Source organism: Blennius ocellaris (assembly GCF_963422515.1).
Source record: "Blennius ocellaris genome assembly, chromosome: 9".
Lineage (NCBI taxonomy): Eukaryota > Metazoa > Chordata > Actinopteri > Blenniiformes > Blenniidae > Blennius > Blennius ocellaris.
Window position 1 is genome coordinate 16,168,809 of NC_137658.1, and position 16,673 is coordinate 16,185,481.

Sequence of the window (16,673 nt, forward strand, 5' to 3'; positions counted from 1 at the left end):
AATCTGTCGGTTTTCTCCAGAGATAATTGCTAAATCCCCCCGTCTCTTTTCGGGCTCCGGCCGCGCTCACCTCCCCTCCATGCTATTGACAGCTTAATAATTTTGCCCCTGCAGGCTGAAATTAACTTGATCTTATCTGTCAGGAGTCTTTTGTCGGTATTGATTTAAGATATTAAGCCTGTCAGTATGCATACAAAAGGTGCTGTGCGACAGCTTTATTGCCTCTTTTCGCTCATTAGACGGTGCACCTCAAACTTTGACGGGAAAGTCAGAGAGTGAGCAGGAGCTCTTCTCCCTTTGATTCTCCAGCGCTTATTAATTATCACAACTGTCACTCCTGTTGCATCTCCCGGTAGTTTAACTTCCTGCGTTCCTGCTGTTTGCATTGTTGCAGCCTGAGCTCTGTTTTCCGAAATCTTTTGTTTGAAGATCTCAAAGAGACAAAGGCTCAAACCTTTGGAGAAATTCCTCTTTTGTCAGCAAGATAAACCCTCCATCTCCACAGAAAAGCCCCCCCTCACCCCCCCCCCCCCCCCCCCCATCCTTCTGACATGCTAGTTATCAAGACTTTTCTGATACATTTGCAATCCGAGCGCCCTCCCTCTTCGTGCTCACCCCCAAATTAATCTTTCAGCTTCCGTTTCTTTTATTCTCCCGGCACAACCGGGCGGCGGCAGCTGAAGCCAGCAGACTCCCGTGACATTTGTTTACCACACCATCAATCAGGCCACCTCGTATCAGTGACGCCTCTCCGGCAGCAGGCCCCGCAGACGGCGGCGAGTCCTCGATGCAGCACGCCGACTGCAGCGGCAGCCGTGCGGGACTGCAGGGAGGCGCCGCGGCAAGGAGCTCCTCTCTGTGCTTAAACACCGCGTGGCTCTTTTTTGCCCCACTTACGTCTGCAGGCATCACTTTAAAGGAGAGATTGGGGAATTAAAGTGGGAATTTATATCTGTTTTTTTTGTTTTTTTGAGAACGCGCATATTTTCTTTTAAAAGGTGGTCTGACACAAAAATTTGTGTTCCTTCCTCTGTTGTCGAGACGTGGCGGCGTAGAAGCCATTACTCTGAATGACAGTCAAATCTCTTTTCAAACTTTTTGAGCAGATTTCACACTTTCTTGCCACACGACTGTGGCATTGTGATGGCGGAGGAACGTGATAAAGGGAGAAGAAAGGCTTTTTGTGCGACGCGTCCTTCGGTGTATCCTAACGGGGAGATGTACTGTAATCCACACCACAATGGCGGTGGCCAAGGCCTTCAGCTTCACGAGTTCGCACTGCTCTCTCTTTATCGCCATCCTCATCGGGAGTCTTTGAATTGGCCTTTGCGGGGCGTCGATCTTCCATTTAGGTTTCTGTATTTGCTCCTTTGCTTTAAGAAACGAGGTCTGAAAAAATAAAAAAAATCCAATTATTTCTCATCTGTCTAAACAACCTTTAGTGTCCACAACTGGCTGCACAGTGGTTGTTTCATCACCCTCTCCATACCGCACATAATGGAAGCATGCTGAAACCTGGGCTTGGTTGTCTGCATGCCACATTGCTCCCACGTCTCATCTTTGTGCCTGAAAATATCCTTTTTTTTGTTTTCTTCTTCTTCTTCTTCTTTTGATCCTTGGAGTGGAAAGTGTAACCTCCAGTGATGGAAAAGTTTCTGTTGACCAAATTGATCTCGGAGGAAAGCTGCACCGGTTCGGTGTTTTGCTTGAATGTGCATCAGAATGGCTCATTTTGAAGCGGGGAATTTATTTTTTGTCTCCAGCCCTGCGAGATAACACAGCCTATACATAATAATCATAGACTCATCAGGGCTGCAGAATCTTCTGTAGATAGAGTTACTTCACTGTGCGTGTGTGTGTGTGTGTGTGTGTGAGTGTGTGTTTGTGAAAGCAGAGGCTCCTATTTGTGAGAATTAAGCACAAGTAGATTTCCCACTGCTCATCCAGGCCGCCGTCCTGTCTCTGCTGATTTCAGGCGCAGATTTGCAGGTTTGCCAAACCAAAGCCCCGACTTGCTGCTCCAAGAAGATGGAGGAGCGATATCAGGTAGCCGCACGCGGCAACATGGAGTCCGGCCTGCAGGTGGTCAGCGCACAGCTCAAACGCCTCATCATCCAAAACGCCGCCATATTCCAAGGTAAGCACCCACTACAATAGTGATGATTTTCAGGAATTTCAGAGCTTGAAATAGTCTTGCAATAGTCGGATGCAATGTTTGTAGGGGCACTCATTAAAATATTTTATTTGGAAATCTTAATCGTGTTGATGTAGAATAATTCAAGACTTATCAAAGCATTTTTCATGTGTTTTTCTCTTGAAAATATTTCTAAATGAAAAAAAAACTGTCTCCTTGATGTGCTATATCCTACAATATACTGTGGCACAAAAACAAATACCCCCCAAAAATGCTCTAATCTGCTTTTGGAATTTGCATGGGAATGATGTGCACACTGCATTATATCAAAGATGGTGTTGGATAGGGGGAAAAAAACCCAAACAATGTTCATGCTATTATGAGATGGTTGACATAATCCGAACCAGTTTAATAAATTGAGCCTGGTTGAAAGTCTCCCACCACTTAAGTATGCGCAGCATTCCTAATTTTCTACAGGAAGGCATGTAGAAGGTACCAAACATGAGCACCTGCCCCACCAAGGGTCTTCAATGCTGCTGGTAAAGAGTAAAGGGTCTTTAGTATTTCTGCTCTGCAACACCCTCCTGAGGTCAAAGGCAACTGGAAAGCAGCATTATAGTCTTGAATGTACCGACGCGTGACGACAAACGACACATCCTGATTGCCAGAATTCACCATCCCAAAAGCAGCTCGCGTCGGCCCCGACTTTCTTGGCTCCCAACATCTCCGGCATGACAGCAGCTCACTCCTCCAGACAGTGAGTCACATGTAAATAAAGCAGAAGCATAATGCGCGCAGACAGACAGGGACGGGGCGTTCGGCTGCTGTTCAGCTAAATGTTAGAATGGCAGAGACGAGCGGTTTAAGTGACTTTAGATGTAGTGCGGTTGTCGGCGCCAGACATGTTGTTCCAGAAAGTGACAGCCTCCTGAGATTTGGCGCACTGCAGGCAATGATGACTATTATTCACAGGGCGGTAAAAAAAAAACCAAAAACAAGAGAGGATGAAAAAAAAAATTGTGGGAAGTTGGTGAAAGAAACCTGGAAACATGGATGAGAGCGGCCAGAGGAGAGGCTGCAGGCAGGGCAAGTTCACCTTCACATGTGCACAAAAAAAAAAGAAAGCAGGTGGGTGCAATGAGGAAAATGACGGAGATGAAGGAGGCAGGCGGCTGCTGAGAGGGAGCGACTGAGCAGAGAGATGACACCCGGTGGAACAACGGTGGAAGCAAAGGCACTGAAGAGGGAGATAAAACGACGTGACACCGTCGCATCAAGAAGGCTTTGAACGCTGAAGAAAAAATCCCAGCTGGTTCTACACAAGTGCTTCTTTCCTCCCCTTGTTGGCCCACAGTTCAAAACCGCTCATCTTCAAGCTCCAAAACTCTGTTTCAAGGGATGTTTTCCACCAGGTAGCAGGTGCTTCTGTATCTCAGGCGACTGTGATTGTAATTTGTCCGAGCTTGTGATGATAGAAATGACGCTCGATGTTTCCTGAACTTGCGTTCCATGTGTTCTGTTCAAAGCGTGTGTCACTTTATGCCTCGAAAAACAACAGACTCAGACACATTCTTTTTTGAAAAATGATGCCTGAAACAAGAAGAAGAGCCAGTAAAAAGATGACATTATTTATTTGTTTACTGTGTAGAGGATTTCCATGCTGAACCGAGCAGCTTCATATTTACTGTACTGTTCCGAGTCTGATATATAACAAAGAACTCCCGAAACTGTGACGTCCTCAAAGTTTTTTCTACTCTTCACAAAGTGAACGACAGACAAAAAAACATGTTGAGCTGATAAAACCGACGACATTTAGTAGTAATCAGTAAATGTCTTGCGTAAAAGCCTTTACTGCCAATGTTTTACATATTGTGAAAACACCAGTTGTTGTGAGTCTTTGACCATTACAACAGTGGCGCTGGTTGGAATCTAATCATGATACTGAATCCAAACTATTCTATATCGACATGTATGACAAAATCTCCCCGAAGATTTTCTTTATTTTTATAAGGTTTGTGAATATTTATCTTGAGAGTCGTGTATAAAACAGCCAACCTCTGAATAAATTCTCTGTTGTTTGATGTAAGAGTTGTATTATTAAGAACATAAAAGAAACAGGGACTGTACAATTTCAATTTTTTGCTTTTTAATATTCTATTCTATTCTTTTCTATTCTATTGCCTGGTAGTTGGCCGGTGGATGCATAAAATTCAGAACCCATTGCATACATGATGTAGCCTTCATCTTTGAATGAGTGTGAAAGAACAAAAGAGGGTTTCTACTGAACGAAGCCCGATGCTGAAAAGTTTCCAAGTCGATGTGCGTCGTCAATGATGGGAGTAAAAAAAAAAGAAGAAAAAAGTACTTTCCAAAAACTTCCAACTCTGATGAGACCTTAACATGTCGACTTCTCTCCATTTTCACAGGGATTTCAATTATCCTTGGTTTTCGTGGACGTGATGTATTTTCAAGATCATCTGCTCTTTTATTTATTTATTTATTTTTTACCTCAAACTGAATATTTTCCAACTGCAGGGCACCAATTTTCTTTTCAAGTTTTCGACTCCTGTTGCCGTGGTGTGACAGCGTGCCATTTTCCACTTCATTTAACATTTGGCCTTTGTTGGTCAGCAGCAGACTGAACGTTCTCCGAGGATGCAGGTGACGGGTGACGGGAGCGTCATTAAGCGCTTCTTTGAACAGTGCAGTCATTGAAGTGGCGGGTTCGTTCATCAGCCCTTTTGTCGAGCTCATCCCGTAGCGCGGCGTTAACCGTCAAGAGTCCGGCTCCAAAGAGGAGCGCATTCCTATTTTTTTACATTTTTGTGTCTACTTTTTGTTCTCCTCTGGTCGTGGGCTGCGACCGGCACTTTAATGAGGCTGTTATGAAAGTTAGAAGTGAAAACAAACGTAGCCCGCAGCGATTCGAGGCTTTCGAAAAGCAATCAAATTTATTGACGGTGCTTCTCCCAACTTACCAGGTTTAGCTGGAAGTGAGAACATTCATGCTTCAGGCCAGTGTCCTGCACATGTCAGGAATGTGTCTGTGCTGATCCACGTGGTGGTGAAATAAATCTACACTTACCGGTACTTATGAAACACTGTGGAATTGAACACTCTTGGACCTGTCATTGAATTCTTCTTGTATTCTAACTACAAAGTATGATTTACCTTTTTACATTTCAGTTGAATTTAACACTAGTGTTTTAGTCAAGGACACGTGACCTGACACCGGGCGAAGACACTTTGAGGAGCCGAGGCTGAGTGAAGGCCAAGACCTTGAAATTGTGCCTTTGAGATCAAGACTGCTCTCGAGTATGACAACACTACTTATTACACCCCACTGATCACACAAAATCAGTGGGGTCAAGTGTACCGGAACAAAGTCAAGTGATGCGGTTCAGGTCGCATTGATTCAAGTTGTATAGTTAAAAGGTGTTAAAGAGTCTTGAACTTAACATTTCAGCCTCTTTTAGGAAAGAATATTAAACCTCCCACCAAGGAAAAGTTCCACTCCGACGCAACAAAGGGCACTTTCTCTGTTCAGGTTTCCTGCTCTGGCCTCTGATGAATACGCGAGGCTGAGGAAGAGTTTGCACTTGGCAGGCCGGGTTAGATTGAAACGAACTCTTTGACACGTGATCAGTGCTTTGTTGGCGAGTCCTACAGAGAAGATCCCGCTACTGTTTTGACACGTTGTTGCACTTTTATAGAGTTTTCCTTGAACTTTCTCCCCAATAACGCTACAAGGGCTTTTGAGCCTGAAATAAGTATTTGTACTTTATCGGTCTGGCGTCTCATTTGCAACCATGAGAGAGACACTTTACAGAAGGGAGACGAAACAACACGAGATGTAAATATGACGATACATTGACAACCAGCACTGTGATTATCGGTTACGTTTTCTCACCTCATCTTGCAGGCTTCAGTTCAGATTGGGTTTGTTGAAAGCATTTAAAGTTACTTCCATTCACTGAAATGTATTTTAAGGATTATTTGCATTGTAGTGCTCTGATGCTACGGTTGTAGTGTAAATAGGATTAGTTTGAAGTCTCGATCACTCTGGCGTTTTAAACCCCTACGCCACTGTTGCACCTAATCCTGCACCATGCAAAATCTAACATAGCTGAAATGTGAAGGCTGAAAGTACAGAAATTAGTTTCTTTGTTTATTTATTTTTAATATGGATCAATGCTAAGAGCCATAACCTGAACTATAGGGGCATGTTTGGAAATAAATGAGCTTCTGGGACCAGCAATTAGGTCCTGATTTGAAGTCAAACTGTTGCTCGAGTACAACTGGAATAAAAAACAAACAAACAAAAAAGTATTTTGAATTAGAATCCTGCACTGTATGGGGTGAGGTGGAGGCATTGTTCTCTCAGTTCAATATTTCCTGCACTTCTAAAAAGTCACAGAGGCTCAACTTTTCCTGAAAACTTCAGCGGGAACTTTGGTGTTGAACTTTAGGAACCAGCTTCACGTAAACTTGTGAATAACAAAGAGGTGCACAACTTCTGCTTCTCTGTATCCAGGCAGCAACAGTTGTTATGAAGTATTCCTTTCGCATTTCATGTCGAGCTTTGTTATCAGGCTGCGCAGGCCCTTTTCAATCCAGCAAAGCAGAACTGTTTACTGTCTCGGGGTTTTACCCCCTTGAAGTGGGATGTGGGGACTCGCTTGGGCCAACTTTTTTTTTGGGGGGGGGGTTTTCTTTTTCATTTGCGCACTCATGGGCTGTGAAACCCAGCACCATCCTGACACGCCAATTAAAACTTGAGGTTTAATGGGGACCGTGGGGTTTGCTTGACTTGGTTGTTCCACTCTAACTGTGTTAGAGCCTGCCGCTGTGGTTTGGCTGCTCTTTCCAAGAAGGGGTTCAATACTAATTGCTTTAGCATAGGACTTGAGAGAACTCCCCAAACAGCCCCCGGACTGAAATCCTTTTAACATCCTGGTCTTATCTGTTTCCCTGTACTTCGGTTTTATCCTCTGTCTTCTCCTCCTTTCTTCTCAATCTCTCTCTCTCTCTCTCTCGCTCCGTGACCCTGTCATTCTCACTTCTGTCTCGCTCACTTTTCTCCCTCCGTCTGTCTCTTCTTGTTCTGGTGTTGGTGCTGTTGGGAATTGAGCGCATGGTTTGTTTGCAATCTTCTGTGCTGCTCTCTGTCTCTTTTCTTCAGTGCTCACTTCTGCCAGAGATCAAAGGGCCTCCCCTCTCTCCTCTCCTCCATCTCCAAGTGCTCTCTCTCTCTCTCTCTCTCTCTCGCTCTCTCCATCTATCCCCTCTGCTCTCCTCCCTGCTTTCCCAGCATCCTCCTCTCCTTCCAGCTCCACCTGCCCCCGCTCCGCTTTCCCAAGTTGCTGCCTCCACCAGAGGTTTTCCTCCCTCGTTTGAAGTCAACTTCTCCAAACAGCAGAAAAGTAATGGCTCCGTCGATCTCTGTCTTTTAAGCAGCGAGATGACAGGCAGCCTTAACGTCAGGCTTCCTGGAAATCAATACCAGGAAATAGGTGAGGCATTAGGAATTTCTAACGACGCGCAGCTCTTGCGCGCGTCTCATATTTGACAATCAAATGACCCTGAGCCGATGTCTTTATGGCATATCTGGGAAATAGCACCTAATGGACAACTCGCAGCGGCCTCTCGTGTATGACAGATTATTGGATTTCATTTGGATTCACATTATAGAGATCATAAGGCCGTTTCCCTCCCACTGCACGCTCACATTGCCTTGCACTCAGTGGCCTGATGCTGTCAATTAAGCTCAAAATGAGAATCTGTAAACCTGCACAGGGTGCACATCTTTACATCTAATCTTTTGAAACGAGAGGCTGATCTTGTGCATGCTCCGAGTTTCATTTGGTAAATAAGTAATGGAGGCCGATATTTGAGGGCAGTGCATTAGTATGAGGTGCTGCGTGCAGCTGTCCATGATTTTTATCTGTTCGGATTTCAGTCAGAACTGAGGTGGCTGAGTCGATGTCGGGGTAAGTCAAGAAATCTTAAAGAAGCATAACACAGCTTTTACACACGAAGCTTACTTGTCAAGGATAGTAATACAGACGTATATGATCCTTCGAGGCTCTGCAAGACCGCTTGAAGTAACCAAAAGGTGTGCATCATCATGTAGCTGTTGAAAAGGCAGACTGAGTCGTATCTGCAGCTCAAGGTGGGAAAGACATGGGCAAGTAGCCAAGCTCTCTCAATTCTTTTCCGGTCTTATGCAAGTGAAACACCAAATTGAAGGCTTATGCCTTTGAGGTCTCCTTTTTTTTGAATCGTTCCGGTCGTCAAGCAGTCACTATATTGTCCATGTTGCACTCCGTTCACGCGACAACGTGGCAAGTGAGAATGCATAGTTGTATTTTTTTGTTCCCGAAAAGTTTTGAGTTTTGAAAACAATGGGTTGAAAGTTTTGAAAACACGGAAGCGTCAGAAACGAGGTAGTTTACATGTCGGACCACGTGTTGATGCTGTAGAAAACGATAAGCTATAAACACCAACATTGGTATGACAGACGACGGAGTTGGAGTGTTGTCATGGTGACTGTCAACCAGAAACCTCCCAAGTCCCAGGAGAATACGGACTGAGTCAGACAACATGGATACGGTCTATTTAATTTCTTCTGAATATGAACATGAAAATTGTTTGTTCAACCATTTTTTTTTTTTTAAACACAAAGATGAAGCTGATTTGCGTTCCCTCATTATAAGCCTCTTCACTGAGACCAAAGCTTACGTCTGCTGATTCGAACTGTGCATGTTTGGATGTCTTTTGAAAGTATTTGTGACGTCCTTTGAAGAATTCCAATTTTCACAAGGAAAACTTTTTCATTTAAAACTCTGCACAATGAAACTCAGACATCCGAAAGCTTGAACTGCAGAACCCCCCCCCCCCCCCCCCCCCCCACACACACACATTTAGTGAGTTGTAGGGACTTTAAGGTTGTGCTGGTCAGCTCATGGGTTAATTGGTTAGCTGCAGTAATATTGAGCTTATGGACTGTTTTCAGTGAGCCTCTGTTTGGCGCGCCAATTAGGAAGATGTCAAACTGACTCCGAGGGGGAGAGAAAAAGTGAATTTGTGCATGAATTGTGTGAAGTGTGATAAGCTACTTCAGAGCTGTAACTTTTTCTCCAAAAGACAGACTTCACAATGGAGCTTAGTGAAGTTCTTCACAGATTTATGTATGTGATGTGATTATACTTCACCACATGACGTGTCATCCCCATCCCCTCCCCTCACCCGTCCCCCCTGTCTGTATCTCCTGTACGACTGCCCGATGAAGCAGAAACTCATCCAAAATCCGTCTTCTGGCATTTGGGTTGACTGGCAGCTCTAATTGTTGTTATTTCCCCGGCGATGTGTCCTTCAGAGTCGAGCCGCCGCTGTTATTGTGATGCTCGTCCCGGGCCTGCAGATTAAAAAATTAGATTATCCCCTTCTGTTAACGAGATAAGCTTTTATTTAACTTTTTTCAGTGAGATTCATTGTAGTTATCACTGCGTATTAGTCCAACGCCACCGGCTGGCTGGCAGCCAGACTGGGGTTCGGCCTCATGTGGTCGTTTTGTGTTGTGAAGTGACACGTCGGGAAAGGAGTGTCCTGCGATTGCAGGGCTGGCGTGGGGAACAAGACCACACTGCTGTACGCTCGGTTTCATCACAGCTTCACGCTCCCGAAAGAGGAGACATCGCCCAGAAGGGAGTCGGGACTCAAGTCCAAAGAGCAAACCCAATTAATAAACATGAGAGGACGGAATTGCCCTGATTGCCTATGAAGCGAGAGATGTGGGGAGAAAAGTTGTGCTGCATGAGTGTGTGTGTGTGTGTGTGTCGATATCAGAGAGTCTGTGTGATATCTGGTAGAGAAAAAAAAAAAGTGGGACAGCCAGCCTGGTGCTCCTGGAATGACTCAATGAGTCCATAGAAGGCAGACGCAGTGGGGTGTTCGAAAACAGGTCTAGCTTGGACTACTTTCAGGCAGCGTGCGGGCGATGTGGCTTCACTCGTTGCTGCGAGGCAGGGGAGCTTTCTCCACTTTGCTCTGAACTCGCGGGGGGGGGGCTCTGTAAATGATCGGGCGCCTGGAAGGAGCTTGAAAGGATGCTCACATCTTTTTATCAAACATAGAGACATAGGGCAACCTGCAGAGTGCACTCAACAAACTCATTGCATATCTGCAAGGGTGCGCGCACACGCACACGCGCACTCGTGCACGTGCAGTAATTTAAAAAGTTCACTCCACACAAGTGTGAATAAATCTTCTTTTGTGTCCTTGAGTTCCTCATACCTCATTCCTAGCGGGCCAACAAATTAGCATCTCATTAGCAGTCTCAAAAAAATCCTATCGACTTCCCCCGCTTCTTCTGGTTGGGTTTTAATTACTTTAAGTGTATAAGGAATTACAATAGCAGCCCCCCTGTGGCCCTGCGGTGGAGGTGGTTGTTGACCTTGAGGAGAGTTTAGCCCCATTTGTCTCCGATAGTGCTGAATGGACGTTTGCGGTGGCAGTAACCCAAACGAGATGTGGCAGGAGGCGGATGATGCGGGAGCTGGCAGGCCTGAGCCGCCTCTCCATCCAGCAGCCAATAATCAAAACCCAGACCTCGCTGCCCTCTGCATCCATTCCCCGTCTCCCGCTCGTTAGCCGTCCGCTCGATCCTAAGTGCCCCGGGCGCCTGGCCTGAGCGGGGCCTTTCCCTTCTGTTCTCCCCGTCATCCACTTTCCAATAATCATCCCCCTCTTGCTCTCTCCACAGACTCGTTTTGTCTTCTGGAGAAGTTTCCCTGAGTAATCCAATAACAGTGGGGACTGGTGGGATGAATGCCTGCTGCGAGATGTCTGAAGTTGTTTACTCGCTGCCCCGGGCTAATCTAATAACTTAATGATGGGGAGAGGCAGTTTTGCTATGTCCAATGGGCTCCTCCGAGCATCGTTTACCAGACACGATGGGGGTACACCAGCCATTACCACGTCTTCTTCTATCAGTGCGTAATTTGGTTTTAACTTAATTGCCGCGTTTTATCATTATGCGTCACTTATTAGTTTTCTTGTAATGAGATTTTCTGGCCTTTTTGAGCACTCTGCTCGGCTGGCAAGTCGACGTGCAGATTAATACTCGGCGAAGCAGTTCTGAGCAGCTCCGGTACCTCGGTAAGGACAAGAAATAGTCTTCGAGTCGTCTTTACGAAAAGCCCGAGAGAACATTTTAGCGTTTGTGGAGCATGAGGAAGAGCCGCCACACAGCGAAGCACCAAAACATTGAGGTACGGCGAATACTCCAGTGATGCCGCACTCCTTATTTCCTCTCATTATCCTGTGTGCTGTTTGTGGAGAAAGTCTAATATGAAACAATAAATCACCGGAGGCAGATACAAAATAGATGTATGGGTGCAGCTTGCCACTGAATTAAGATCTAATGTGTTTTTCTTTTCTGTGGCATATTTTCCTGTGTGTGTACGTGCCGATAAAAACATTTGAGTCTCCACAGTTTGGATTAAACTGGGGCTGGGAAAAGATGATGTTAATGCATTGAAAAGTGCTTTATCGACTAATATATAGTACACAATCGGTAAGAAATAGATGAATGTCGGGAAATAATGATGTCAAAGCACGTTGTCGCAGCTTTGTTAGTTAATTGTGGGCCATAATAGATTCACTGGTCTGTATCAGATACAAGCAGCCTTTTGAATATTCCCCAAAATGAACCTTGCGTTTCTCGGATGATGGTTGTCTCTTGTTGATAACCCTCTTGAGGTGCCTTTTCTTCTGTTTGTGAGTGGGTACAACATGTACCGAGAGTTACTTTTGTTGAAAAATGTAAAGTGATTAAAAAAAGGCCGACAGTGACGTCTCACTTTTATCAGGCAAGACACCATATAGGCCAACAAGTAGATTAATTTAGTCTTTTAAGTTAACACGAGTAAATTAAAGGGAGTGTGAAGACAGAAAAAAGGAGATGTGTTTATTATTGAGACATCTAAGCTATTGTTTTTGCAGTATACATTCTAATGGCATGAACAGAATAAGCTTCAATATTCACACAAACCCTAACCTCAGGAGTCAATCGTGGGTCTTTTCAATCAGCTTCATTCCACATTGGAAGAGATTTGATTCTATAGGTACTATTGAATTATACAGCATACATCATTATGCTCATTTATATGTCACTTAAATAGGTTGTGCTTTCAGTTTCGACAGGTTTTGCAGGTGATTATTTAAGAATTACACCATTAAGGGCCACCATGCACAAACCGACGACCCGCGGAGCTGTCACGATGTCAAAGCTGCAGGAAAAAAAGGAACAAATGAGATTTAGAAAAGATTACGAGATATTCAAGTTTGTGTAAAAAAAAAAAAAGTTCTGGGGAGGCAGCTGAAGAAATGTCTCTCACTGCACAACATTGAGCAGATTTGTCATTTTTGTTAATCAGCTCTCAGATATCTGTGCACATAACATCAATTTGCAGCCATTATTTAAATGTGCAAACCTTTTTTTTTTTTAGAGCAATAGTTACTGAGCTTTCTTACAAAATCCCGAGTTCCCGTGGAAAAGTATTTGACCATTGCCAATGAACACATTGCCTGGCAGTTATTTCAAAAAACAAAGTGAAATAAAATACAATCGAGAACAAGGGGGGCAGATGGAAGCTCTGCTCTTGTTTTTGGCTCAGAAAATAAAGATGAATAATGACAAATGGTTAAAAAAGAAATAATGTTCTTCCAGTCGTGACCAGCAGCTTTATGGCTTGGCGATAATTCCCTGGGCCCAGCTACACCCTGATCATCTCCACTCAATCACAGCCTCCTCCTCCTTGAACTTGATCTCCGGCTCAATGTCGAGCAGTGAGAGTCTGTCGAGAGGCTGTCAGCCAGGATGAAGTGGAGAATATTGTTGCTGTGGGGAGTCAATGCCCCCCCCCCAACCACCACCACCACCACCGCCTTCAGGCCGGTATTCATGGAGCGGGATGCCATTCATCAGGTTGAGGGTAACATAGACTATCATTTTTTTCCTCCCCCCTCGTTGAATGACAGGCTAACATTACGGCACAGAGAGTACATTTTACAAGGCAGATTCTCCGGTATTCATAGTTCTGTCCGAAAGGGTTTGAATTCAAAGAGCTTGCTCGTGTCTCGATCAGGCAGGGCTTTTCTTTCTTTCTTTTTTTTTTTTATTACTTTTCTTTATATGGCAGAGAGAAAACTTCAATCCACACCTGTATTGGACTGCGGCATGATGCAAGGCAGCTGGCACAATAAAGTTTTTAGACTTTAAATTCCAGGCAAAAATGTGTTTTCTCTTTTTCTTTTTTTTTCTTTGAGGTCTTACAACATGTTTGAGCTTCACTGTGCAGACAAATGTATGTGCAAAGGTTCACAAAACTACAAAGACGTGTAAAGTCGTGTGCAAAATGTGTGACATTTTTCTTCTGCACGATGAAAGTCAAATGTTTAATGGACGGGGCCTTTTGGAAAGTATTCATACCTGCTGATGTGAAAAGTCAAACCCTCCATGCACTCAGGACAGTGAAGTCAGAAACCGCTTTAAAGGAAAACATATGAATTTTGAGTCTTTTCATGGGAGATACGATTTTAAGGATTTGTGCAATGTTTGAACAGAAAGAACAATTTATTACGGGCCTGATCAACTAAAGCTTTGCACATGATGATATTGCAGACGTGCAAGGAAGTACAATAATGCACATGATTGAGTCGATGTGTTTACCTTTATGAATACGAAATATTGGGTAGAATGTGCGAAATACAGAGAAGAATACAATTTGATAATGTACAAGGCAAAATATGAGTTTCTACCAATGACAAATGTTTGCATTGTTTATTGATTCTTCTATTATTGAGGTGAGAGGCATTTTCTGAGCTGGCTCTCCAGAATTTATATTTGTGGCTCTTTTCATAATGTTTTGTGTTATACCTCAAATTTTGACTGTGACCAACCTTTTCTAATATTGTGTTTTGGTTGAAGTTTAGTTTTATTCACTGTAAAATGTCTATATTTCCTTTGCTAACCTGCTCAATCCATTTTTTTTTGTTCTGTTTGTGTGTCTCAGCGCTCCGTCAAATAACATGTTGATTGCAAACAAACGAACACAGATTGTGGTTTAATCCAGAGGTGTCAACATAAAGACTGTGGGTCTAAACGGGCCTACAACAGGCTCCGGGCCGTCTCCAGAAAAAGAACCAAGCCAGTTGGAAAAAATGCAGAGAAACCATCAACTATTTTAGCCAGTTTTCTCTGGAGTTGCAGACATAACACAACATTCTGGACATTTCACTGTATTTTGCACCAGAACCATTCATTAAAGTAGTTAAAAATGTTTTTTTATTTAGATTGCAGTCATTTTTTGGACTAAATGTGAAACGTTCTACAAAAAAAAGACACTTTTTTAAAACTTATATCCGACGCCACATCGATAACAACGTTGAACTTTAAACTTAAAGGTATGGTGGCACCATTTCACCAGTCCGGCTCGCTCAAGATGAATCTGGACTGTATGTAGAACCTGATCTGAAAAGAGTTTGACCCCATGTCTAATTATTTGGTTGAAGGCCCAAAACTGAAGTCCATTTTATGATCTGCGTATGTGCATTTATGTTGGCGTACGAGCGAAAAAGGTTTGCTGCGTATCACAAATCTCTCTGAAATGTGTCGATCCTCTGTTGGCGTTGCGAGCGCCGCAGCTGAAGGTGATTATGTGGAGCACGACAGCGGCGCTGGGAGTTTTGTTGTGGTACACGCCGTACTGACACACTTCTGCATGTCAAGGGACTGCGATGTTTAAAAACTGATTGAAATGATCACAGCGTCGCGGGGCCCAGGGCCGAACTCACCGGGGGGTAAAACCGCAGTACCAGAGGTGAGTAAACGTTCAGGTTGCCGAGTTCCGTCGAGATGATCTCACTTCCTCTCGTTGAAATCGCCGGCTTTTTATCCCGCACAACTCCCATTGTTTTTTTCCCCTCCCGTTTCTACACGCTTTTATTGTTTGGCGCTCCAAACTGTCCGTCTTATCTCTGCGGGCTTTGTTGCGTGTTGCCAGGCGCTGCCGCCTCCACGGGAGGCCCCGCCGCCTCGTTCCCCAACAGGGCCGCCGTCCTGTTTAAAGTGCTCCCGTTGTCTCGCGTGCGCTCGGCGGTGCACCTTTTTCAAGCCCGCCTCCGCCTTTTTTGATTTGACCACGCTCACACCCAGAAAAAAAAAACGCCACGGCTGTCTCTCTGCTGATAATGTGTCAGCCAGTCGGCACCCCATGGGGTGGATATTTGCATATGATTTCAGCTGCGACTCTGAAAATCTTCAATAGGAGAATTATCACCCCAGAAAGAAATGAGCCCGCTCTTTCAGGCCGACTCTTGGGCTCTTCATCTCCACCATTATTTTTCAAACAAAGACACGTTTTTCCATTGGGATTAAGAGTTGGTGTATAATGTTGATATACATTTTTTGGAAAGAACCTGCGGAGAACCGGTGCTCCAGAGCCTTAAGAACCGGAGGGAAAAGGATGAACTAAAGAGGAACAGACTTGAAGTTGTGAATGCATTTTTTGTACTTTTTTTTATCCGTTTCATTCAGTGCTGGGTCTGTCTGGAGCTGTTGAATGTTTTCTGGTACGCACAAGTGTTTTTACTCAGAAAGAATCTCGTGTATTTGCAATGACATTTTTGTTTTCACCCTGTTGTTTCAGCAAATACTCACCATCCACTGTTTTCCTTTGCTGTGAAGCAGAAATGTGTTCTTTCCTCGTCCCTGATCAGAGGCGACACTTAGCTGTGGCAGATCCGCCTCATTAGATTTTTATTCTCCCCAGTTTTGTCTCGGCTGTGGCGTCACCTCAGCGGAGCGATATCTGCAGGGCGAGCGCCCGAGTTTTGCTCGTCTCCACGATTCCGACACCAACCAACCCCGTCGCTTCCCGTAAGCCGACGTGACATGAGAAAAAAAAAAAAGTGTCATGAATGGTTTCTAGGGACAAGTCTGGCTCGTCGCTTTTTGAGCCACATTTTAATGATGTGGCCTGTTGCACGCCTCTCGAGCTGAATTTCATCATAGCGGGAAAACAAACAGTGTGGAGTGAGGATCAAAGTGTCATTTGAAATGCTATCATCAAACAGCTGAAGGGACTGACAGCTCCTCCCAGCTTCAGCTCGCAGAAGGAGAAGCCTTTGTTTCTCTCCAAAGTCTGGTGGCTGGTGCATCAGCTGGGACGGAGGAGAGGAGACGAGACGAGATAAATAGTAAGGAAAGGAGGGGAAATGAATTGAGAAAAGATGGTGGGGAAAAGAAAGAAAAGGGCAAAGAAACTGAATTGTAAACGTAAACCGAAAATGTTTCGAGAAATGAAATGAAATGAAATTGGACAAAGAAAAGAAGAGGCAGGAAAGGGTGATGGGATGAAGGGAAGGAAACTGTTCAGAACAAAAGAAGAACAAATTTGGTAGAATGAAATGAGGAAATGGTGAAAGAAATGGGCCCAATTAAGGGAAAGAAAAGTGCAGGATGTGTGGGAAAGAC

At 44.4% G+C, this 16,673-nt stretch overlaps 1 protein-coding gene across 1 annotated transcript in view; it reads left to right on the plus strand.

Annotated features, from left to right (window-relative positions):
* Nucleotides 1-16,673, plus strand: part of gpc3 (glypican 3) — a gene marked incomplete at both ends in the record, with an annotated part of 133,213 nt that overhangs the window by 10,132 nt on the left and 106,408 nt on the right. The window contains 1 exon segment of the mRNA XM_080501768.1: nucleotides 1,976-2,137. Within this exon segment, the coding sequence (XP_080357894.1) occupies nucleotides 1,976-2,137 (162 nt within the window).